Genomic DNA, 25,581 nt, shown 5'->3' with positions numbered 1-25,581 from the left:
GGCCAGGCACCCCAGTGGGGACCCCCACCCTGATCCAGGACACCCTTCAGGGCAAACCAACCAGCCCCCACCCATGCACCAGGCCTCTATTCTATATAGTAAAAGGGTAATATGCCTCCCAGCACCCAGATCAGCAGAGCTGAGAGGCCTCCCGGCACCGGGATCAGCGTGACAGGGGGTAGCGCCCAAACCTCCAGATCGCCCTGCGGCTCTGTGTGTGACAGGGGGCGGGGCCACAACCTCCCTATCGGCCCTGCTCTGTTCGTGACAGGGGAAGGCGCCCCAACCCCCTGATCGGCCCTGCTCTGTGTGTGACAGGGTGTGGTGCCCCAACCCCCCCTCCCCCCCACGGGCCCTGCTCTGTGTGTGACGGGGTAGAGCCATAACCTCCCCATCAGCCCTGCCCTGAGTGTGAGAGTGGCGGCGCCCCACCCCCCTGATAGGCCCTGCTCTGTGTGTGATGGGGGGAGCTCCCCAACCCCCTGACTGACCCTGCTCTATGCGTGACAGGGGGGAGCTCCCCAACCCCCTGATCAGCCCTGCTCTGTGCGTGACAGGGGGTGGCACCACAACCTCCCCATCGACTCTGCCTTGAGTGTGACAGGGGGCGGTGCCCCAACCCCCCAATCGGCCCTACCCTGACCGTGACTGAGGGTGGCATCGCAACTTCCCAATCTGCCCTGCTCTGTGCATGACGGGGCGGCGCCCCAACTCCCCAATCGGCCCTGCTCTGAACCTGACCAGGGGCTGCACCTAGGGGCCACCCGGAAGCAGGCCTAAGCCAGCAGGTCGTTATCTCCCGAGGGGTCCCAGACTGCGAGAGGGCACAGGCCGAGCTGAGGTTACCTCCCCCCCCCCCAGTGCACAAATTTTTGTGCACCGGGCCTCTAGTATTAAAAAAGTTATGCATAGCTTAAAGAAAGAAAACGCATATTATGCATATTCATTTAATGTTTCCAAAAAATCCTTTTGATGGTATTCAACAATAAAGTTAAATCCCTTTTGTACCCATCCATTAAGATAAAATATTTCATGTGTAAAAAATGTTGTGAATTTTTCATGTCTCACGCAATATGAACAACAACAAAAAAAAAACCTCACAAAAAAAGAAGCTTTCCTGGATTATAGTGTGTAATATAATAGTTGACATTTTGGAATAGTATATTTTATTTTAACCCATTAGCATCTACTAAATTACATGCATCTACAGATATTGTCTTGCTTCCATAGAAACGCAGAATATATGAGGTAATTAGAACTATGGTGAAAAGAGGAGAGAATGGTGCCTACCTCCTACAGGAAGTGGTTTCTTTAGTATAATGTCATAAATATAATCATACAGTATATAGTTTCTTATCCATTTAGCAAACTCCATCTTTTTAAATCTCTTGATCATTTGCCATTTAAACTTTTTTCAAAAAAAGGATAAGTCACATGTTATCTACTTGTCATGACTTTTATATTTTGGATTACACCAATAGGTTTCACATTAAATCATTATTGTGCATTCCTAATTTCATATGCTCATTATTTATGGGTAATCAGTTTAAGAGCACTATTTGTAATCATTATGAGAGCTATACTATACTATTGCTGTGGCTCCGTTCCCTAAGAGGTGGTTTATAAACAAATTCTTGATTAAAGGTTTCCAAACACCAACGTTATTATAAATCAAGGTAATAAGAACGTGTCCTCAGGCAGGCATGAACGGAACGATATACGCCAGGGGTGGGCAAACTTTTTGACTCGAGGGCCACTATGGGTTCTTAAACTGGACCGGAGGGCCAGAACAAAAGCATGGATGGAGTGTTTGTGTGAACTAATATAAATTCAAAGTAAACATCATTACATAAAAGGGTGCAGTATTTTTTTTTTTTAGTTTTATTCATTTCAAGCGGGCCGGATCCGGCCCGTGGGCCGTAGTTTGACCACAGCTGATATAAATTAATCAGTCGTATTATTAGCAGTCTGAAAGAGTATGTTAACAGAAGGATAACTGGTCTATATAAAATCCTAAGTGAACAGAAGCCAAAGTCGAAGGCGTTCAGTGTGTGTCTGGCAATGGAAGAATGAAGAATTCCCTGACAAACCAGGGACTACTTAATTTGTCAGATTTCTCTTTGTATGGGAAATAAACAGAAGGAAAATGAATGTTTAAACATCACCAACTCCATTTCAGGTATGTTACCAACTCCCTTTGTACTCACTGCTGATTCACCAAGCAACTTCCCATAAGGATGAGTGGGCTGGAGGAGAGACAGAATAAAAGAACAAGACAAAAAAACTCCCAAATGCTTACCAGCTAAACTGAGCACAATTCACTTGGCCCTTACTCTTTTTGTTACTTCACAAAAGACATCTGGTTCTTCCTCCAACTGTTCTGGGTTGGCTTAGTGCAATTAGCACCCTTAACCCTAATCAACTAAGTAAGAATTGGGGGTTTGGGGGGAAATCAACTTTACAGACTTAAACAATTGAGGGCCAGAATGTAGATATTAGGGACCCCACTAAAGTAATACCATCCCAAGAGATCCTGTTTGAACAGTCATTCTGCATCTTCCCTTAAATCTCAACCTCTATTTAAAATACTCCTTCTTTGATGTGATCATAGTAAGTACTTTCCCTTCACCTCTGTGCATCCTTCCCCACCCCCTGCAGTTTTCATTTCTTATTTGCAAAAGCCTAAAATAATAAAATCTATTTGGAGTTTTACATTTGGCAAAGGACTTCCACACATTATCATCTCATCTTATACTTAGGACTATCTTCTGAAAAAAACAGGATCCATTATCAGCCCATTTTATATGACCCAATAACCTAAAGACCCATTATAAAACCTAATGACCCAGTAGGTTATATACAGTAATTCAATATATAGGTTACAGCAGTGGTTCTTACCCAGGGACAATTTCTCACATGCTCTAGGGAAGGGAGGCATCTGTCAACATCTAGAGAAATTTTGTTTGTCACAGCTGGGGGCATCAAGTGGGTCCAGGCCAAGGATGCTACTAAATATCCTACAACGCACAAGATAGCTTCCTACAACAAAGAATCATCCAGCTTAATATGTCAATAGTGCCGAGTTAGGAGGCGTGAAATGAATCCTGTCTCTACTACTTATTAGTTTAGAAAACCTATTTAACCTCCGAGTTCCCTCATTTGTATACAAGGCAATAAACTTAACTTGTTTTTTAATGTGTATACCATAAAATTTGCTTCTTTCAGTGTATAGTTCTATGAATTTTGACAAATACAGAGTCATGTAACCACGGCCACAATAAAGATGCAGAACACTTCCATCACTGTGAAAGACCACAATAAAGATGCAGAACACTTCCATCACCGTGAAACCTTCCCTCATGCTGTCCATTTGTAGTTAAACAGCAGCTCACAGCTAGTGACTGAGTGTTCACCTCCCTACAGTTTCACCTTCTCTACAAAGTCATATAAATGCAATCATACAATATGTAGTCTTTAAGTCTGGTGTACTCATTAATGCATTTGAGACTCATACATGCTGGTGTGTGATGTATCAGTACTTCATTCCTCTTTATTGCAGGGCAGTATTACATTGTATGGATAGAGCACAGCTGGTTTATCCATTCACCATCTGAAGGCCTTTTAGATGTTACCAGTTTTTGGTGATTATGAATAAAGCTGCTATAAAAATCTGCACATAGATTTTTGTATGAATGTAAGTTTTCATTTCCCTTGTATAAATATCTATTAGTGGAACTAATGCCTTGTATAGTGAGTGTATGTTTAAATTACCAGTAACATGAAAAGCCAAGCTGCTTTCCAACGTGGCTGTATCATGCTGAAATCACAAGAGTGATGTATGAACATCCCAACTGCACTCACTTGAACTTGGTATTACCAGATTTCTGATTGTGCCATTTTAATAGGTATATATTGGTATCCAGTGTCATTTTAATTTGCATATCTCTAATAATAAATTATACTGAGCACCTTTATAAAAATTAATACCTATTTTTGAGCAGTTTTAGGTTTACTAAAAAATTGGGCAGAAAATACTGTATTCCGTCTTTCATCTCCAACTCCCTCTCCTCCCGACACCAGTATCGCCTATTTTTAACATCTTACCTTAGTGTGGTACATGTGTTACAACTGATGAGCCAATATTCCTATATTAATACTGACTGAAGCCCATACAGTTCACTTTTTGTGTTATGTAATCTGAGTTTGGACAAATGTGTAATGATATATATCCATCATTACAGTATCACCCATAGCAATTTCACTGCCCCCAAAATCTCATGCCCCATCTATTTATACCTCTCTCCCACTTTCTCCCCAAACTCCTGGCAACCACTGATCTCTTTACTGTCTCCATAGTTTTGCCTTTTCCAAAATGTCATCTAGTTGGAATCAGAAAGTATGCAGCCTTTTCATGCTGGCTTCTTTCCCTTATCAACATGCATGTAAGTTTCCTCAATGTCTTTTTGTGGCTTATACTCATTTCTTTCCAGCACTTAGTAATATGTATGAGTTGTATAGATTTATCAGTTTATTTACTCATTCATTTATTGAAGGACATCCCTGGAAATTTCTTGTTTGAAGCTATTTCATCTTATATTAAATTGCAGATGGATCTTGAGAATTCTCACCTTATATTACACAGTGTTTTACAAGATATTAGCTTGTAAGAACATGTAATAAATAACTTCAAAATGCAATGGGTATTTAATTTTAAAGCGTGCCTTTAACATTTATGTAAAATGCTTTTTGTACTCATTCAATAGAAACTTATCTGTCCACTGGGTAAAGCTAGCAATAAAACTACTGGTCCGCAATGTGTTAAGAGACATTCAATTTTCTTTTACTTAATGTTAGCATAATATATCTTTTTCCATCCTTTTAGCATTTACTCTACCTTCATCATTATATTTAAAGTCACTTTCTTGTTGAGAATACATAGGTATAGGTATTTTTTTTTTGTACTCAATCTGACAATCTGTGTCTTTTAATTGCTGTATTTAGACCATATATACTAGTATTTAATACAATTATTTTCCTTTCTGTTTGTACACTCTGCTTGATGTTCTTCTGCTCCTTTTTACTGCCTTATTTTGCATTGTTAAAATATTTTCTAATACTCCATTTTAACTTATCTGTTGGGTCACCTGGCAGTATCACTCTGTATTCACTTTTTTAGTGCTAGCTCTAAGGATTACAAGATACATTCCTAACTTTTCAATCTACTCAGAATTAATATTTTACCATTTCCAGTAAAAAAAAAAAAAAAAGCTTACAACAGAAGAGATCCCTTATCTCTCCCATTAGTATAGGTGTCATATATATTATAACTACATACACTGAAAAATCAGACAATGTTATGAATTTGGCTTTCAATGTCATATATATTTTAAAGAACTTATGATGAGAAAAATAAAGTATATTTACTCAGTTATTTACTATTTCTGTGGCTCTTCCCTCATGACTGATATTCTAAGTTTCCTTCTGATGCCATTCCCCTTCAGTCCGAAGAAGTTCCTTCAGCATTTCAGAGCAGAGCTGCTAGCAATGAATACTCTTGGTGTGCCTTCACTGAGAATGCCTTTCTTTTGCCTTCATTTCTGAAAACGCTATTTTCATGCGATACCAAGTTCTTGGTCAATAGCTTTTCTCTTTTAGCAGGTAAAGGTTTACTTCCCATCTGCTAGCCCCCATGATTTCTGATGAGAAATCCACACTCATTTGACTCCCTGGTCTCTTGTGTACATACTGTGGGGCTTTTTTCCTCACTGCTTTCAAGTGTATTTTTTATCTTTGCTTTTCAACAGTTTTTGATTATAATGTACCTGAACCTGTCTTTCTTTGAATTGATACTGCTTGAAATTCAAAGTTTCTTAGTTAGTGCTAGGACTCAGCCCACCCACAGGTTAAACCCAGGAGATTAAGGAGAAAAAACACAAAAGGTAAATTTTCTGCCACATCAGTTAATCTTCAAATTTTACCTTCCCTCCCCTGCTGTCACTTACTTCCCAGGGTCCTCAGCTGCATTTTGCATTATTTCTAGAGCTTCCAGCTGTAATTAGTGGAGAGCCAGGATGCACACCATTTGACTAGCAGCGGATATCACTCCTCACATTTTAAAACGCAACTGTTTTCCTGACAGCACACAGGACAGATACAACTATGAATTGGGGAGGCAGAAAAAGACATTCCAAAAACATCAGAATTAAATGCTCAGAACACTGGAAATTGGACCAAACACTCTTTAACTGACATGTTTAAATGTATCTAATTAAAGATCAAGTGCACATCTGGCAGGGTAAAACATCCATCTACTCTAAGATGCTGTAAAAATAATCACACAGAAAGCTTCAGTTTCTACTTTCTTCTCCAGCTTCAATACAGATGAATACCTCAAAATTCTAGCCCCAGGCTCTCAAGTACTCACCTGTGGGTTCTGCCCACCATTTACTACTTTGAAACCGTGTCAGTTGGCTTAGAATTGTGTGGTCTATGAAAACACAAAGCCACTTTTCAAAGCCAGCTTTCCATTAAAAAACACTCTTTCAAAGAGTGTACTCCTCAGCTTCAACAAGATGCCTTAAATAACAAACTCAAAAATAGACAGCAAGGCAGGCTTGCTCACAGAGCTGGCTCAAATAACAAAATCCAACCTAATTCAGGTCATTCAACTGAAGAGCCGCCTAGAACTGAGCGCCAATTCTCAGCGGAGGGAAACTCCCGCCTGTTAAAAGTTAAAATGTTTCAGAGTGAATACAAAAGGGTTCGCTCTAGGACAGCACTGGACTTAAGAGCCTCGTTTCCATAATGCACTTGGGTTATTTATTTAACAGCTTATACTTTGATGAGACTAGGCTTGAGCGCTCTCCCCGGTGAAAGCTTGACACACCCTGTTTTTCTGTCCACCTCACAGTGAGAAAGGGGCCTGAGCAGGTAGCAGGTAACCTCAACACTCCTTTCCTTTCCTCTCAGCTGGTTAAGGAAGCTCCAGGGTTAGAAGACACTTTACCCAGAGTCTAATAACATTCTCTTACTTTACAGAAAACAAGCTAAGTCAAGGCAAGTGACTTGTCCAAAATCATATATTTAAGTAAAAAGTGAAAGGTCACCAATAACATGGCATAATGATGCCAGAAGTGAGAGAGAAGACAGGTCTTTAAACAGGAAGTTACAAAGTAACATGTCTATTCCCATGTTTCATCCCTCTGGGAAAGAAACATTTTATTTTTCCCCATTGATTTAGAACACCACCTGCTCTTCCTTATTACATCAACAGAAGATATTCCAGACAATTCAGTTAAAAGCTCAAAAGAAATAAGAGGAAGAAAAAAGGAGGCAGTGTTGTGCCATGTCCACAAGCAGGAAGGCCCGTAACCAGAACAGGGCATTCGTAAGTGCCAGGGCCTAGCTGATGGGCAGTGAATCGGTGTGCCTCAAAATCCAAGGACAGATCTGTTTCCCTTAACCCAACACTGCAATGTTCTGAGGAAATCTACAAATTGAGCACATGACCTGGTAAGCTGGTCCTCTCATGCAGTTACCAAAGGCCAGTCTCGGAAAATAAGTTTCACTGACTCACCCCAAAAGGTACAATTAAGGCCTTGAGACAGGAAGGATATCACAAACAGCTCTAGAAATGCAGCATCTTCCCTCCCAACTGCTACCTGAGCTCTGACAGCGATGATGAAGAATACAGATCCGTCCTCAGATTGATCTCATTGGGTACCAAGTGTCTTCTCTGGTTATTGGTGCCACAACCACACACACACACTCAACACTCCAGGCCCCTCATTACCATCCTTGCTGCAGTTTCATTCAGAAAGGATTATTCAAAAATGTAAAGGCAAACAGTAAATGATTTTTTGAAAAATAAAGGCTAATCATCTAATTGGCTTTCCGAAGGCCCCTGATAAATGGTACTAAGGACCGAAGCTACCACTCAATAGTGTAACTAGAGTTTTGGAGTGCAACAGGTCTACAGATATGAACGGAGGGAGCGAGGGTGGCAGAGGAGAGACCCTCATTGTATTTTAATGGCCTAAAAATATGTTTAATTGATGAAATAAATTCAGTGATATAATATTTCTTTTAGAACATGAAGCTCAAAAGCGGAACAGTTGCCTTGTTCTGTGTAGCTCAGTTGGTTGACTGCTGTCTCATGTGCATGCTGGGTTTGACACTCGATTCCTGGTAGGGGGCGTGCAGGAGTGAGCGGATCCACATTTCTTTCTCACATCTATGTGTTTCTGTGTTTCTTTCTTTTTTCTCTCTCCCTCCCTCTCTCTCTCTCTCTCTCTCTCTCTCTCTCTCTCTCTCTCTCCAGCTCCCTTCCTCTCTGAAATAAATAGAAACCTTTTTTTTTTTTTTAAAAAAAAAAAAAAAGCAGAACAGTTAAAGATAAGTACCAAAGTATAGGCAGGTCTTACTCAAAAAGCAAATTGCTTGGTAGGACCTGAATATTTTTCATCGATACCTAAATTGAAAAAGATGATGCATAAACTGATTTTATTAGACCACTTTATTTTAAAATTGCTATCTTTCTGAATGACCTCAACATCACACATTAGAAGGAATTACAAGTTGGAAGAAATTGCACCTGACTAGCTAGCCAGACATTCTAGTATTTGAAGGGAAGAATAATCACTTCTTCAAAATACTTTTTAAAATCAATAATCAACAATGGCTGCCTCTTAAAGGAAAGGTAAACATTATCTAAACAACTAACACAGCTCCAGGAGCCCTATATGGCAGGGTGTTAATCTGGTCGGAGAAGAGCTAGGGGTCTTGTCTAAGCTATATTGACATAGTTAGCATACTACCTATATTGTATGTTATAGACCAATAAACATAGCAAAGCACTCTAAAAATGCTCTTGTTCACACTTAAGATTGAGAAACACCAAGTATTTTAGTAAAGAATAAAAACACCAAAGGGTGGTGAGAGTGGGGGAAGGAATATGAAGATGAGGGGATGGCGAGTGGTGGGAAACTAAGCTACAAATGGTTGCCTTTGTTTTTACAAAGTGATTTCTTTGGTGAAATATTTTTAACAACAACAAAGAAATGAAGATGAATGTTCATCATAACATCATAAAATGTATAGTATGGAGTCTGCACCTACCAGTTTTGAGAGTCTATTAATCTCTAAATATTTTATCTAAATGACTACAACTAGAGTAAGTGTGGAAATATTTCCAATTTGCAGAAATTGGTAAATTTACCAAAAAAATTTAAAAAAAATCCTTAAGAGCACAACCTTATTTGCAAGTCAATCAACTCAAGAACATGAAATAATTGGTTTTCTTGATAAGAATCATGAAAGTAGCAGCAGTAACCATTTAAAGAGAGCAGAGGGGATTGTGGCGCTCCACGGAGAATGCCAGAGACATATGGCTTTCAAAGTAGCCATCTTCCTATTTTACAAATTAGCTTAACAAAATGAACAACATAAAATAATGTTCTTGAATATAGTTTGAATCCCCCAAAAAATGGATTCAAACTATATTCAAGTAAAATAAACCTAATTTGAGAATTTAACAGGCAGGAGCCAAAAGTTAATAAAAATGATTCAAGTGTTTCCAGCAAATCAACCAATGTTTACCAAACACAAATAGAAGCTACCAAAGGTGACACTGTCCCCCTCTTCCATCGCTTGCAATCTGAGTATCTTCACTCATTCATTCCATTTCAGAGGACAGGTTCCCTTACAGATTGGATGAAACCATTTCTCCATGGTAACCACTGAAGCAGCCCTTAGAAATCTGGAATCAGATGGGACCACAGAGGCCCTCCAGTCAGGCTATGAATACAATGCAGACTTCTCCTTCAACACCTGGACAGGTCTCTGCACAGTGTGCACACTGCCTACTTGTACAGACTCCCATAGACTCCTTGCTGCACTCACTGAAAGCATCTGTCTCATGGTTGGCCAGATCCAAGTATACACCAAAAGAAATAATACAAAATATTTGAAATGTAAAAGATACATATGGAACATATTATAAACATATATCCTAATACTTTTAATTTTTCTTGATTTTAAGAGCATTCTCGTAGCTTGTAAGTATTTTTAATATTAACTCTGTTATCCCGCATTAACAGCCAATTGGTTTGCTCTAGGCTCCCCCAGACTGGATACGCATGGAGCATGAAGGATTGAGCTCGGTGTTGGACTCCACTGGAGGCAACCCTGACAGAGCATCCAACTAAGTCACGTCATTGTATCTGCCAAATGTCAGAGATTACTTATCATTATCCCCCATGGGATTAATAAAGCATATTTTGCTCACCGCTTAGTAAAAAGTGTTTTACAAATATGTTCAATGAAAGAAAGGGGATCTGTCAAATTCTTTCACTGCAGAATTTCCCTAATCTACAAACCCAGCCATGCTTTCAAAAGAAACATAAAAATGAAGTTTTATAAGACCTATTCCTAGGGAAACCAGAAAAGCTTCTATTAATCATCCTACTCTTTTCCAAATGCCTCCAGATCTTCACCTTAATAATAGTTTATAATTTTGCTAGAAATTAATCAGTCTGTTGATCTGTAATTCCTAGAATTCATTTTCTTTTGAATAATTAAGGCAATGTTTGTCTAAATGACTCATCCCTGGATACATCATCTTCATGACCACTTAGAAATAAAAATTTACTGACAATGGCATTAAATTCACATCTACAAATCCTTCTAATCCAAATTGAATTAAGTCATCTAGTTTTTTCACTTAAAGCAAATAGAAGTTAACTGTTAACCAGAGCAGTAGCTATTGATATGCAAAGCATAAATGCTTATTAATAAATTAGAGGCCCGGTGCACTAAAATTTGTGCGGGGGGGGGGGGGTCCTTCAGCCCGTCATGCCCCCTCTCACAGTCTGGGAGCCCTCAGGGGATGTCCTACTGATGGCTTAGGCCCGTTCCCCGCAGGGAGGCGACCCAGCTGATCAGGGGAAGGCACCGCCCCTATAACCCCCCGCTGCTGCTGCCACTGCCAGCCGTGGCAGCTGCAAGGCCTGAGCCCCGGTCCTCACAGCCACTGGGGCTTACAGCTGCCTGAGCCCACAGCGGCCTGAGCCCCGGGCCTCGCAGCCACTGTGGCTTTGTCTGGATGGACATCCAGAAGACATCTGCCCTAATTAGCATATTACCCTTTTATTAGTATAGATAACTATAATTCTTATATGAGAAATGCTTATAAGTACATATAAATCTATATTTGAAAATGAGTATCATTTTTAGAAAAATAAATTTTGAAAATGCTCTAGAATATAAGGATTTCTTGCACAAATATTAAGTAATTATGTAATTATTAAATGAATATCACATAATTATGTGTTTCTTCTCCAACATTCGTGTGTTTCTTAATCAGGGTATTAGCTTATTTTAAAAAACTAAGTTCTTAAAAGAAAAAATGACTTCTTACTTCTTCAGTCTCAACATCTGTTAATTCACAATAAATACTTCATTCATCTGAATATTATTATGTTCTTTAAAATTTACTTATGTTGACACTATTATTAAAGTGTCACTTATTTGTTCCTATTTCACAGGTTAATGAAGAAATATGACCTAAAAATAAAAGCATATTATTAAAATCTTTTGTTGTGTTTTTGTTCCCTGAACTTCATTAGTTGAAAATGACCAACTACTGACAACAAAGAATAAAAGCGTATCATATATGTACTTGTAGTAAATTCCATTTCTTTCTGTCCACTCCTATATTTCAAGGTTCAAATCACACGATGAAAATTGCAAATTTTTCTATTTATGCAGGAATTATGGCTGTGAAACTCGGTAACTTGTCCATTGTACTCATACTAATATACAACTTATAGCTCTACAAAGGGTTTTCATTACTAACATGCCAAGGAAACTTATTGCGCAGTTTACTTCTGTTTACTAATTCAATAGATGTTGCTGTCTACAATAGAGATAAAATGGGAGGAAAAATTCAGATCAATTAATCAAATGCAGGTGCCAGCCACCTATCAGGCACTGGGCTATGTCACAGGGGTTAAAAGGGGGCATGAGGTGGGCAAAAGACATAGCCTTTAAACTTTTAAAACTTATAATATGGTAGAGAGTACAGTTATGTAAAATTACATTACAAAAATACAAATAGCTACTATTTATTAAGCATTTACTGAGGACTAGGAACTATGCTACGCTTTTAATAGAAACTACTTTATCAGCTGGCACACACAAGAACTCTATGAAGCCCGGCCGCCGTGGCCCAGTGGTTGAGCGTTGACCTATGAACCAGGAGGTCACGGTTCCATTCCCGGTCAGGGCACATGCTGGGTAGCAGGCTAGATCCCCAGTGTGCAGTAAGCAGCTGACTGATGATTCTCTCTCATCATTTAAGTTTCTATCTTTCCCTCTCCCTTCCTCTCTGAAATCAATAAAAATATATTTTTTAAAAAGAACTCTATGAAGTAAATTCTTTGTAAAGCCTGACCTGCTAGCTCCAGGTAGACACTATGTGTATTACTGTGCCTTACATATTTTATTTTATTACTGTCTACATCAAAGATATATGAGTATCACACTTGGACAGTCATAGAAGTGGTGTAGAGAAAGGCATAATAAAACGTGTCTGGAATGGCAAGGTATTAAGAGTATAAGGAATTCACAAGATTAAAAACTAAAATGGTAAACTGGAAAACTGGCTTAAGCCAGGTCTTCATAGCATAATTTGATTATTTTGTTTAACAATTTAAGTTTCCATATTTATCAGAAGCACCCATATTCCAATTAGTTTAAAATGTAACATAAGACTACTATTTTAATTATCGCAATTTGGACTAGTGATGCCACTTCGTTGCTATGAAGTTACAGACCTGCCTCACTTGAAGCCTGGAACCATTTTTCACATCCAGAATTAAAATACAGGTCATTTAAGGATCAGAGCAACCTCAAGATCATATTTATTTTTTAAATTCCGTACATTTAATAACATCTCTCAACATTTGTCACATCATAACACATTTACCCATGCTTTGTCCCCTATATTTATAACCAGGTCCATATGGAAAATAAAGTATGTCTATTTATTTTTTAATCCCAAAATTTTTTATGCCCGGCCCAATGCTTAGTACCTACTCAATAAAGTCTATTACAGAATCTGAAATATGGATTGAGCACCAAGAAGAAAACAAGAGTCCTAGCTGGTGTGGGTCAGTGGCTAGAACATAGGCCTGCGGACCAAGGGATCCCGGATTCCATCCTGGTTAAGGGCATGTACCTCGGCTGCAGGGTCCTCCCTCACCCAGGCCCAGGTCAGGGCTCATGCAGGAGGCAACCAATCAATGTGTTCTCTCACATCGATGTTTCTGTCTTTCCCTCTCTCTTCCACTCTCCCTAAAAATCAAGGAAAAATATCAAGTGAGGATTAACGAAGAAGAGGAAGAAGAGAAGGAGAAGGAGGAGGAGGAGGATGTAGAGAGGAGGAGGAGGAAGAGGAGGAAGAAGAGGGGGAGGGGAGAGGGAGGGGAAGAGGAGGAGAAGAGATTTCAAATTCCATACCCAGCATTCTCCAGGAGAATGATTCACTGAATTTTGGAAACATCAGAGAAAGATGATGTGAAGGTCAGGGGAAACTGATCAGGCCTCCTTATAGTCTGGGTGAAATATGACTCTCCAACCCTCACCCCCACCCCTATCTTGAATTCCATGTTCAACTAGAAAATGCAACTACTTTAATGATAATCCCTCTTCCTACAAAACTCTCTGCCAGGAATAGTGGAGACATTAGAGCGTTCACAGCACTGAGTGTGTGTGTGGGAGAGGGATGGGGGGAGATGTACTACCACATAAGTAGTTTGATTCTACCATCGTGTGTCAATAGTTAATCACTGAATAAGGTGATTAGGGGCGACAACTCATGCATAATTGAAAATCCATATTAACTTTTGAGTCCCCAAAACTTTACAGTATCTGCAGAGGACTGGTTCCAGGACCCCCACGGATATCAAAATCTTTGATGCTCTAGTCCCTGATACAAAATAATGTGGAACAGTGTACCTATACAGTTGGTCCTCTGCCTCTGCAGATACCTAACCAGGGAACAAAACTATTGTTTTCGATCCACAGAGAGCTGACTGTACAGGCATTGAAATAAATCCACATACACGTGGACCAACGCAGTTCAAACCCATGTTATTCAAAGGTCAACTGTAGTTACTTTAAGTTCATCTTGAGAGTCTAGTCATCTTTCATGCGTGAATCAAATTCCAGTTTCAGACGTGTAAGACTGATGCAGTGATCTGCTTTTGTCCCAGGTATTGAGAAACGTTACACTTAAATGTCTTAAACTTAAAATTACTCACCAGGGTTATATAGTTTTAATCTATTCATTACATACTTATCGAATGACTGCTGTGTGCCAGGCACCAGACTACGCACTGGTGAAGAGGGGTATGCAAAACAGAAAAATAAAAACCTGTCTTCATAGAGATTATGTTCTAGTGAAGGGAAACAATAAGTAACATAGATATCAATTAGTGAAAAGTGCCAGAGAGAACAATAAAGCAGGGAGATTAAAAAAAAAAAAAAAAAGTAAAAGTAAAGAGTGAGGAGTACCAATGGTGGGGGCTGCAACGTCAGAGTGATCGAGGAAGAACTCATTAAGGGGAGACATTTATGAAACACAAAGATGAAGGAATGATGTGGATGCCTGAGGAGTGCTTTCCAGCAGAGGAGTCAGACCTAAAGGCCAGGAAGGATGAACTGTGTGTTCTTAGAGACCAGGGCGGCTGGAGCAGGAGTGAAGAAGTAGGAAGCAATGTGGAAGGAGGGGCATGGGCATGAACTGCAGCCGTGCAGGCCCCTGGCTGTTACTCTGAGGAGATGGGAGCTACCGAGGGCAGCACTTCGAGGAGCACTGAAGTGGCAGGATCTGCTCTGTATTTTACAAGAATCATTCCAGCTGTCATGTGGAGAAAAGACAGCAGAGGCGTCAAGAAAAAGCCAGAGTGGCTAGGCCGGTGTGGCCCAGTGGTTGAGCATCGACCGATGAACCAGATGGTTCGATTCCTGGTCAGGGCACATGCCCAGGTTGCAGGCTCAATCCCCAGTGGGGGGCATGCAGGAGGCAGCTGATCAATGATTCTCTCTCATCATTGATGTTTCTCTCTCTCTCTCTCCCTCCCCCTTCCTCTCTAAAATAAATAAATAATTTTTTTTTAAAAAAAAAAAGAAAAGAAAAAGAGTGAACAGCTGGGACACTTGCAGTGCTCCAAGTGAGAGATGGTATTTTGGATCTGGGTGACAGAAATGGAAGTGATGAGAACTAGATTCTAGACATATTTAGAGGCCAGACTCACAGGATAAATTAAAGTATCTAAGGAGGCCCTAGCCAGGTAGCTCAGTTGGTTAGAGAATCGTCCTGATATGCCAAGGTGTCAAGTTAGAGCTTGGGGCAGAGCACATACAAGAGGCAACCAATAAATGTGTAAGTGGAACAACTAATCGATGTTTCTCTGTCTTGTCTCTAAAAAATGAGTGTAAAAAAAGAAAGCATTCAATGAAAAATGACTGTTACAACTCTAGATTTGTAGTATTGATTAAAACATACTGGATAAATTTTAACATCAGATGAACAAATAGAAGGAGAAACTGTAAACGCTGAAAAAATTCTAAGTATTTCCCTAATACAGGATAGAAGTGAATATAACGAAAGGTTTTATAAGAATTCCCAACAAGCTTGCTTTCACGATCCATGACAAAGGACTTCATCAGTTTTTTGTGTTTTCTGCATGTTTTCATTTCAGTCACTTCAATGCCTGGCGGGCAGGCGGCCTGTGGGCCCTGCGTGACCTCTGAGATAGTCCTGAGACACATGCTGTCTCACCTACAAAACCAGATGGCCGCCTTACCCTGACACTGCCTGTCCACCCAAAAATAGAACTCTAGAAACCTATTTCCTATGAATATAGAGCAAATGTTGGAATTAGTTAGACATCGCAATGACTGCTTCAAATTTTACCCTGAGATTAACTTATAATGATGCCTACATTTCAAGAATCTTTGAAATCCATTGTTACACGTGCTTGAGTCACTATATAATTTTCTTTCAAAACTATAAGCACTTGCTAACCAAATATTAAATAGTGAATGTCTAGTCCTTGAATACTAGGCACACAATTTTAGTTTCCAATGTTCTCTCTCTGTTGTATGGAATGAGTTCCTGACATGGGAGTCATAACCAAATCCAAAAATATAATGGAGTTTTACATGAAAGCTTCCATTATTAATGTTCTTTTTATCCCAAAGCTATTACTTTCAAGTTTTTATGAACAGTATTCATTATTTGCCTCTTAAGAGGCAGATATATCTTTTCCATGGGGAAGTGGACTCTTTTGTCTATAAATAGGCATGTAAAATATTACAAGACAGACCTAATACCACAGGTCCAACCAGTCCCTTACTACCAGCAGAGATTACACTCATACAAAGAGATTCACATTTTTACTACCTTCTTCAACCCCTCCACACGGCCCAGAAAAATGGCTTGTTCTACTCAGTGCTCTGCATTTATCTCCCTCCTCTTGCCTCACTAGGAAAGTACCCTTCTCTCAGACAACCTATGTTTATCACTTCCTTCAAGACTGGGTTCAGAACTCCACCTGTCTGGCTGGAAGATAATTTTACATAATAGAAACTGAACACCTGAAAGACAGAGTACTGCCATGCTTTTAAATTACTCATTCTGCCTTTCAAGTTTGCCTGTTCCATTTATAGGTGGAGTTTTTACTTACCTGTTACTAGGTATAAGCATTAACCTCTCATAATAGTTTTATTTCCCGTGACTGCTAATAAGTGTTAGGGCAGCGGTTCTCAACCTGTGGGTCGCGACCCCTTTGGCGGTCGAACAACCCTTTCACAGGGGTCGCCTAAAACCATCTTGCAGAGTATCAACCTATGAACCAGGAGGTCACGGTTCCATTCCCAGTGAGGCACATGCCTGGGTTGTGAGCTCGATCCCCAGTAGAGGGCATGCAGGAGGCAGCCATTCAATGATTCTCTCTCATCATTGATGTTTCTGTCTCTCTCTCCCTCTCTGAAATCAATAAAAACATTTTTAAAAATAAAAATAAAAGACCATCTTGCATATCAGATATTTATATTAAGATTCTTAACAGTAGCAATGTTACAGTTATGAAGTAGCAACAGAAATAATTTTATGGTTGGGTCACATGAGGAACTGTATTTAAAGGGCCAGAAGGTTGAGAACCACTGTGTTAGGGCGTGACTGAGACGGCTGCACCAGATAGCTAGAGTGACCATTTATAGCTAACCAGGCATGTTTGCATGCATCAGCTCATTTAATTTCTACAACAGCCTTATTTTCTAAGTGCTATCATCACACTCATTCTGGGGTCATTGAGACTGAGGCATACAATGGTAATTTGCCAAAGGTTACACGGCTTACCTGTGAAGGCACTGTAAAAGCACTTTATCAATGTTCACTTACTTAATCCTCATAACTACCCTATGAGGCGGGTATTATCTCTATTCCACAGTTAAGGAAACTGAAATACGAGACTTGACACAGTCATCTGGGTAGTAAGTGGCCAGCCAAGGTGGGGGCCCAGGCAGCCCAGATCCAGAGGCCTCACGCATCACCACCAAGCATTCGACTTTCTGAATGAACTGTGTATCGGAGGTTTCGTGTGTTCAACTACAGCAATGGTCTCTTGAGTACTACTTTTATGCATTCTTTAGTTTGCTACATATTTAAGAGCTTAATATATAAATAGTAGGGTAGTAAATACAGTGAGAGGACATATACTATTACAGTGGAACCTCGGTTCTCAAACTTAATTCGCTCCAGGAGGCTGAGAAGCAATTTGTTCGAAAATCGAATTTTTCCCCATTAGAAATAATGTAAATTGAATTAATCCATTCCAGACTCCAAATGATTCCGTTTTAACCTTTCTTATATACAGTACATGTCTAATATACTGTTTAATGTATGTATAAACACTTCTTTTCTTAAATTTATTGAACCACCCCCCTATTAGCCTTAGACGAGTCATTTTTAGCATTTGGTCCAGGAGAGTCTTTCAGGTCAGCACGCAGCATCTTTGCTTGTTCATATACCAATGCCTCCAAAATGGCTGACACTGGCTAACTGCTTTTATCCAAATCAACAAGTGTTTCTACTTCAATTGTCAGTGATCAGTTTCTTTCCCACCCTTAGAACATGAGCACTCTTGATGGTCTCATTATGTTTTAAAATTGTACTTTCTTTCACCAGCAACAAAAGCATTCTCTCCTTTGTTGCCTGAGAGACCCTTTTTGTCATGTTGAGAGCTGGAAGGGTTGTCAACACCAAAGTTTGGTTCCACAACAGACATATTTTCTGTGAACAACTTGGTAGAGAACCGAACTGTTCGAGATGGGAGACATTCGACAAACGAGGTTTGACTGTACTACCAAATTAGGTGACCCTGTAAGCTCCTGGTCTACCAGGGAGATGAGTCATGGCCAAAAAGATCCACTGCAACGCATAATGCAGTTCAATGTCCTGAGTGTGTAGTTCAGAGAAAGCGCTAACATCCAGCAGAGGCCCGCTGAGGGAGCTTTCCTGATAAAGCGAGGCCTGGAAGGATGAGTAAACATCCTTTGATGGTTCTATGTAGGATGAACAACCTCCTGCTTGTCTTTCCTTATGTCTTTTAAGACCAGGGACTATTTTTATCCTTGTCTCTCCAGCACCCAACAAAGTCATTACTCAGTAAGTGACTGTGGGATGGGTAGAGAGAATGTTATGGAAAAGCACATTCCAAGCAGACAGAACATCACGACAGAAAGGAAAAGCAGAAATAGCTTTTTTTTTTTTTTTAATTTAGTTGCTACATCATGAACAGTATCTGTGTTGTCCAACTCCAGGAGGCCCCACTGTATTCCATGGGAATCCACCCCCTCCAGTGTAAATGCAGCATGAATGGAGCCCCGCACCCCCCACGCCCCAAGGTGTGCAACACAGCTGCCCTGAGTATGGGCATCCTTGTTCACAAGCTCTTAGCAAAGGAATGTTCTAACCAGCTCTGCTTTCCTCATTGTCACTCCATGGTATGCCATGGCTACTTTGCAAAGTCTATACTTTAAAATTCACGTCCACATCACAGATGCTGGTAGCTTCAGGGACCAGTCAGTGTCACTGTGCAGAGGAGCATGGGCTGACTATGAAGCCAGACCTCTCCTGGCAAATTCTGGCTCCACCAGATGCTTTGTGACCAAGAGAAAGTGACTTCATCTCTTTCTGCTAAATATCTTCATCTCAAAAAGAATAGTATTGTGTCACTGGGTTATTTATTCTGAAGATTACGTAAATAGGGGCAAAATGTTTAGAAGAGTGCCTGACACAGAGATGTAATGAGAAAATGTTAGATATTATCATTTCCAGGGCATAGGCAGCTAATTCCATTGTCAATTCACATTCTTCCTGGAGAGTGACTGCTGAGATGTCGCCCTCAGGCAACACAGGGAGATGATGATCCCCTGACCCTGCTCAGCCTCACTGTGAAGTGAGGCTCCTGTCATGTGGCTTTGACACTTATTTCAGACCACACCATTCCAAACAGTGGTGCTAATCTATAGTAATTCTATAATAATAAAAGCGTAATATGCTAATTAAACCGGACAGCCGAATGACCTTCCGGACCCGGGGCTGCTGGGAGGGCCAAGGGAAGCCACCACGGCTGCAAGGGGCGAGCCCCTTGCACAGATTTCGTGCACCAGGCCTCTAGTATTTAATAAAACGCAAAGTATAAAGCACGTAGTACTCCCGGTTTAGAATATCTGCAAAAGTTGGCTATTTCTTTCTCTCTCTACATTCAAGGAAATTACATTTTAAATGTGGAAAAGGGGTTTGAGGTTTTCTGGTGAGTACAGGTTTTTCTCATCACAGTGGAAGTTTTCTTTTTAGAAGTGTTGCTACTATTGATTCTGAAGGTCCAAGAAAAACAAAAGGGGGGTGGGGGTGGTAACGAAATGAAAAGAATCCCACTTCTGGGAATATATCCTAAGAATCCAGAAACACCAATCAGAAAGAATATATGCACCTCTATGTTCACAGCAGCGTTATTTACAATAGCTAAGATCTGGAAATAGATCAAGTGCCCATCAGTAGATGAATGGATTAAAAAGCTGTGGTACATTAACACAGTGGAATACCATGTGGCTGTAAAAAAGGACTTCTTACCCTTTGCGACAGCATGGATGGACCTGGAGACTATTATGTTAAGCAAAAAAAAAAGCCAGTTAGAAAAAGACAAGCATCACATGATCTCACTTGTATTTGGAATCTAATGAACAAAATAAACTGACAAACAATATAGGCCCAGAGGCATGGAAACGTGGAACATAATAACAGATCTCAGTGGGATGGAGGGGACAGGAAGAGGTTAGCCAAAGAATATATATGAATATATACATAACCCATGGACAGAATAGTGTGGGGAAGGCCTTGGATGGGGCAAGGTTTGGGTGAGGGAGGGCAAAAAGGGGGAAAATGGGGAACATCTGTAACACAGTCAACAACGAAAAATAAATAACAAATAAATGAAAAGGAATGAAGAGTTGTAGATAGGACAGATGTATAAAGCAATCCAAGTTGGATGAGAAAAAGAAAAGGAAAATATCTCATGTGCTTTTTTGTAAAATAGCAAGACTGCTTGCTATTTGAAGTCTACCAGCAGGTTCTACATCATTAGAGGTGTTAAAGCCAAGGACATCAATGTGAAGTCGTTTAACTTAGGCTGTATTCTTACTTAGGGCTTAGAATGCAGAAGAGGAAAAGGTGAGTGAATGAAAAAGAAGTGTTTTATACAGAAGTCACATGAATAACTTCAAAGAATTCACGTGGACAGACTTCCGTCATCTCACTGACAACTCACTCCAGGAGGGTGTTGCAATACTACTAGACAAACACAATTAGGTCATAATCCTCATTAAGATTGCCAAGCCACCAGAAATAAGAGGGGGGAGAGGGTAGTGCATGTAAATTGTTAATGTGTATGAAACAAGAAAATAAAGGAAATTGAGCGAAGTTTTACTTTACACGCGTTTCATACCAGTAGTGAGCATAAATCCAATACAGCAATCCTGCTTTAAAAGAAGTTGAAAGTGAAAGCAAGAAATTGAGGGAAGGGGGATTTAAAAAAAAAAAAAAAACATAAAAAAAGCTGACTGCAAAAAGAAAGCATTAGTTGATTATTTAAAAATCTGGCTGATTCTGGCTAACTATGCTTATCTTAAATGAAACTCTTTTTTTACATTAATGCATAACTGCATGATGTTTTTGATAAAACAAGAGTTTACATTTGCTTTGCATTAAAGGATAAGAATTCAAAGTGCCATTTGGGGAAGAAAATATGAAAAATCTAAAAGAATTACTCAACAGGCCATACCATACTAATTACAAGATGCAATATGCAGCTACAAATTGTGTCCCAGTAGAGGGAGCCCTGGAACAGAGACTGACAGAAGACACTGATGTAAACCTAAAATTAATTCAACAAACCCAGTGTTGTATATACAAATATGTCAATTCTCAGTAAAGGTTTTGAATATTGGTGAATATCCACATTGAGGGACTTCCTGACATTCCCTATACAGGCACTAAATCATGCTTAAGAGGAGCAATAAAAATAAATGCGAACACCATGGAGAAAAGGCTAAATCAAACTGCTTTTTTGGGGGGTTATGTATGTGCTAATAGTGATAACAGGACTAAGTTCTTGTAATTTGCCCTTTCTTGACAATTTATTGTGTGTGTTATGCATGAGAGACACAATGTCCCAGATAGCAATCAAATAAAGGAAAACTGTACTCAGATTCCTTGGATCCTGGTGTACCCAACCACACCTAAAAACTTTGATTACAAGTATAAAATTCTTAAACAATATGTCATTGTAAAGGACATAAACAATAAGATTACCCTGTACAATACAATTTTTTAATTTTTTTTAGGGGGGGGGCGGCAAATTGTGTTGAAGGGGTTCAGAACAGCCTCCCCAAGATGAGCCACTTTGGCACGCGGATTATTTGACCTGAAGGCAATTGAGGTCCTAAGGGCTCAAGAGAAAATTTACCTCTCTCTTAAAGAATTTAAATTGGGATCCGTGCCCATACTAAGAGGTATTGCCAGAGATAACTTTTTATGACCTATCCAAAGGGCATGGCAAACATCTAATTACTGAATATCAGCTCTTTTTAATATACTTTTATTGATTTCAGAGAGGAAGAGACAGGAACAATGATGAGAGAGAATCACCGATCGCCGCCTCCTGCACGCCCCACACTAGGGATCCAGCCCGCAACCCGGGCACATGCCCTGACCAGGAATGGAACCGTGACCTCCTGATTCCGAGGTCCGTGCTCAACCACTGCGCCATGTTTGCGGGGCATCTGCTCTTCTTATGTCCTTCCAATGATCTACCTCTGCTCAGATACAAGAGTCAACATAATATTCAAATACCCACTACTTGCCATAGCTAAACTCTAGGAAGCTTCATTTAGAGATCTCTGCAAAACATTATGCAATTTCAAAATCACAAGTAGGAGTCAGTCTGACTGCAGAAATCTTGCTACCCAAAATTGTTATTTCTGTGCCAGGAGAAACAAACAAACAAAAAAGATGATCTGGGTGTCCCAAGCAGAGAATGCTGAGAAAAAGAATCCTGATCATTTGACTTTCATGCCAGGTGATTTGTTGAAGGCACAGGTGGTTCCTATAAAAGAGCTTTCACGTCAGCTGTTCTTTGGTCATACTGGGCTTCAACGTGCCCACTTAACATTTTCCTGAGAGGCTTGCCTTGCTTCACTAATTAACAGGACGAGAAACAAACTAAAGGGGGGTCAGTAATGACAGCTTTGGGACATGAAGTGCAGGGAACCGGGTTCAGGCTCACAGTTCATGCGGAGTTGTTTAAATGGGGCTCGCTTCCCCTGGGAGCCTACAGAGAAGGGATGAAAAGCGTAAATGTCAAACAAGTAGTGAATGGGCAGATCATCGGGAGCCCCAGGTTGAAAGAGCTTTCTTTCATCAAGCCCAGCCCCAGGGAAGAAATACATTAAACGCACCCCAAAGGAAACAAAAGCTGAATTCATAATGAACTGCAACATCTGAAAAGCATCAGCGGTGTGTCTTAGAAACACTACCAGCGAGACTGAAGTCTCAACCCCCAACTCTCCCTCAAAAGTGCTTTCTAATAATACTGACCACATTCCAAATAGCTTCTGTCTGCCAAGAACTCAACGACTGTACTTGCCCTGCTCAGCAACCAGGGTGAAAAATCAATGCCAGGGGAACCTCAATCCTTACAAATTTCTTGCTGGGCATTTATCCACAGAGGGAGTAGCTCCTAAATAAATGTAGGAAGTGAACATGATCTTTTAGCCGATCATTTTGGTTCCCAACAGGAAGGCAGGAGAGGCAAAACGAAGAGAATGGGTGAATATGAATGTAAAGGAAAAGTGAGAAAAACAGAGGAGCAAAGAATTCATTTGGGGGAAAGACGAAAGCAAAAGGTCATGCAAAAAAAATAAAAGCAAGAAGAGGAAAATTATACTCCACCTAAAGACAAATGACTAGAGAAGGAAAGAGAAGGGGGTAGCACAGAATAGCTTTCGGGTCCAGAATTACTTAACTTTAAAATTAACTTACTGTGACTTTAGCACTGATTGGGTTCGGAGTTTGGAATCCTAGACAAGGAAAGGAGCTAGCAGTGGAGAGACAAAGCGAGACAACGCAGGAAAGCTGAGAGACCCGCCCTCATAAGCTGCGGAGCAGCATCAGGTTGGGCTGGATCAAGGAAAAAGCTGGTGATGAGCGGGGTCCTGTAAGTGCTCGGAGAGGCAGCAGTCACGCGGGCTCACTTTTTCGTGGAAGAGCCAAGATTCTCCGTGGGCTGGGAGGTAACTGCATCAACCCACCCACCGCCCACCGCCCACCGCCCACCACCCACCTCCCACCTCCCGAGGGAGCCTTTGAGGCAGGACTAACAGACGGGCTTTCTTGGGGCAAGAGAAGTGGAGGGAATCCTCTCCGACCTGGCAAGACCCGACGGAGACCCCCAAACAGAACGCAGCGACCAGGGTCAAGAGCGGGGAGGCCAGGGGCCCTTCCCAGGTCCCCAACTCACCGATGCCAAGCCCGACGACCAGGCGGCCGGCGAGCAAGGTCTCCTTGTTGTTCGCCGCGGCCAGCACCGCGGAGCCGGCGGTGAAGAGGGCACTGGCCAGCAGGATGGAGGCGCGGCGGCCGCAGACGCCGTTCAGGGCCCCGCCCGCCAGCGCCGAGACGGCGGCCGCCCCCACCGTGCTGGACACCAGCAGCTCCTGCCACAGCGCGTCCAGGCTGAGCTGCCGCTTGAGCAGCAGCATGGCCCCCGACACCACGCCGGTGTCATAGCCGAACAGGAAGCCGCCCAGCGCGGAGAAGACCGCCACCACGTACACGAAGGCGGGGGTCTCGTCCTGCTGGAACTGCTGCCGCGCCGCGCGCTCCAGGTCCCCGACGCCGCCGCCCGCGCCCGCGCTCTGCAGGCTGCTGCTCGACTCGGCGGCCGCCAGGAGGCTGCGCTCCCCGGCCGCGCTCGCCGCGTCCGGCTCCGGCTGCTTCCTGCGCCGCTCGCCCTTGAGGCTGCTCAGGCTCCGCAGCGTGTACTCCACATTCTCGCTCGCCTTGCGGGACATAGGGCGGCAGGGGCCCGGGGCTGCCCGGGGGCGGGTCGAGGCTCCGCGGGCCGGCGGTCTCGGAGGGGCTGGACAGCCTGAGCGGGCAGGGGCGACCGCCGCCGCCTTCCTCCGGCCGGGGCCCGCTCCGGGGAGAAAGTTGCTGCCCGCCGCGCTCGGGCGCTGCGGAGTTGGAGGCTGGCGGGTCTCACTCGAGACTCACGCCCCGCGCCTGCCGAGCTGGCGTTGCGGAGCGGGCGGGAGGCGGGGCCGCGGGTCACGTGCGGCCCGGGGACCAGCGGGGCCCAGCCCGGGAGAGGCTCCGCCCCCTCCGTGGGCGGGGCCGGGCTCCGCCAGCTCCGGGCTCCGCCCCCAGGTCCAGGAGAACCTCGCATCCAGGCTCCTTCGTTCAGGGCTCTGGCGTCACTAGGGAATTAGCCCTGGTCTGGGGGCTGCAGCTGGGCATCAGGCCCATGTGGGAATGCGGGGCAATAGGCCCCCACACCTGAGACACTGGCTACAAGGACTGCACGGTTGGGAGGCCAGGGAGAGAGCCCTGTAACACATCCTTGACCTCCCTCTGCCAGCCTGGGGATGGCCTTGACGGGAAAGGGCCTAGAAAAAAACATCTTGGTGTGGCACATAGCAGGTACCCTTCACTTTATAAGATTGGGGCATCAATGAGTTTGTGGGGGAGCAGTTCAGGACTGTGTTCTTCCATGTGTATAACATGTTTGCTCTCATTGCCAGTCCCTCCTCGATTTATGCTTATTTTAAACACATGGTACATCTTGATTCTTTACGAGGACGGAGATCCTATATCTCCCCAGGTGAATCCCATAACTGCTTCTCTGGATGTCTGATGTGTCAAAGAAAATTCACCTTTCACTCTTGTATAACCAG

General features: G+C 42.0%; 1 protein-coding gene across 1 annotated transcript in view; it reads right to left on the bottom strand.

Annotated features, from left to right (window-relative positions):
- The window catches only part of SLC2A13 (solute carrier family 2 member 13), a 289,411-nt gene extending 264,505 nt beyond the window's left edge, over positions 1 to 24,906 (bottom strand). Inside the window, exon 1 of the mRNA XM_081082602.1 lies at positions 24,147 to 24,906. Within this exon, the coding sequence (XP_080938728.1) occupies positions 24,147 to 24,699 (553 nt within the window). The 5' untranslated portion in view covers positions 24,700 to 24,906. The remainder of the gene's footprint in view (positions 1 to 24,146) is intronic.
- Positions 24,907 to 25,581: the final 675 nt, after the last annotated feature.

This window comes from Myotis nattereri (genome assembly GCF_964212035.1).
Source record: "Myotis nattereri genome assembly, chromosome: 2".
Lineage (NCBI taxonomy): Eukaryota > Metazoa > Chordata > Mammalia > Chiroptera > Vespertilionidae > Myotis > Myotis nattereri.
The sequence above is the reverse complement of the archived record's forward strand: the minus strand, read 5'-3'. Positions and strand labels throughout refer to the sequence as shown.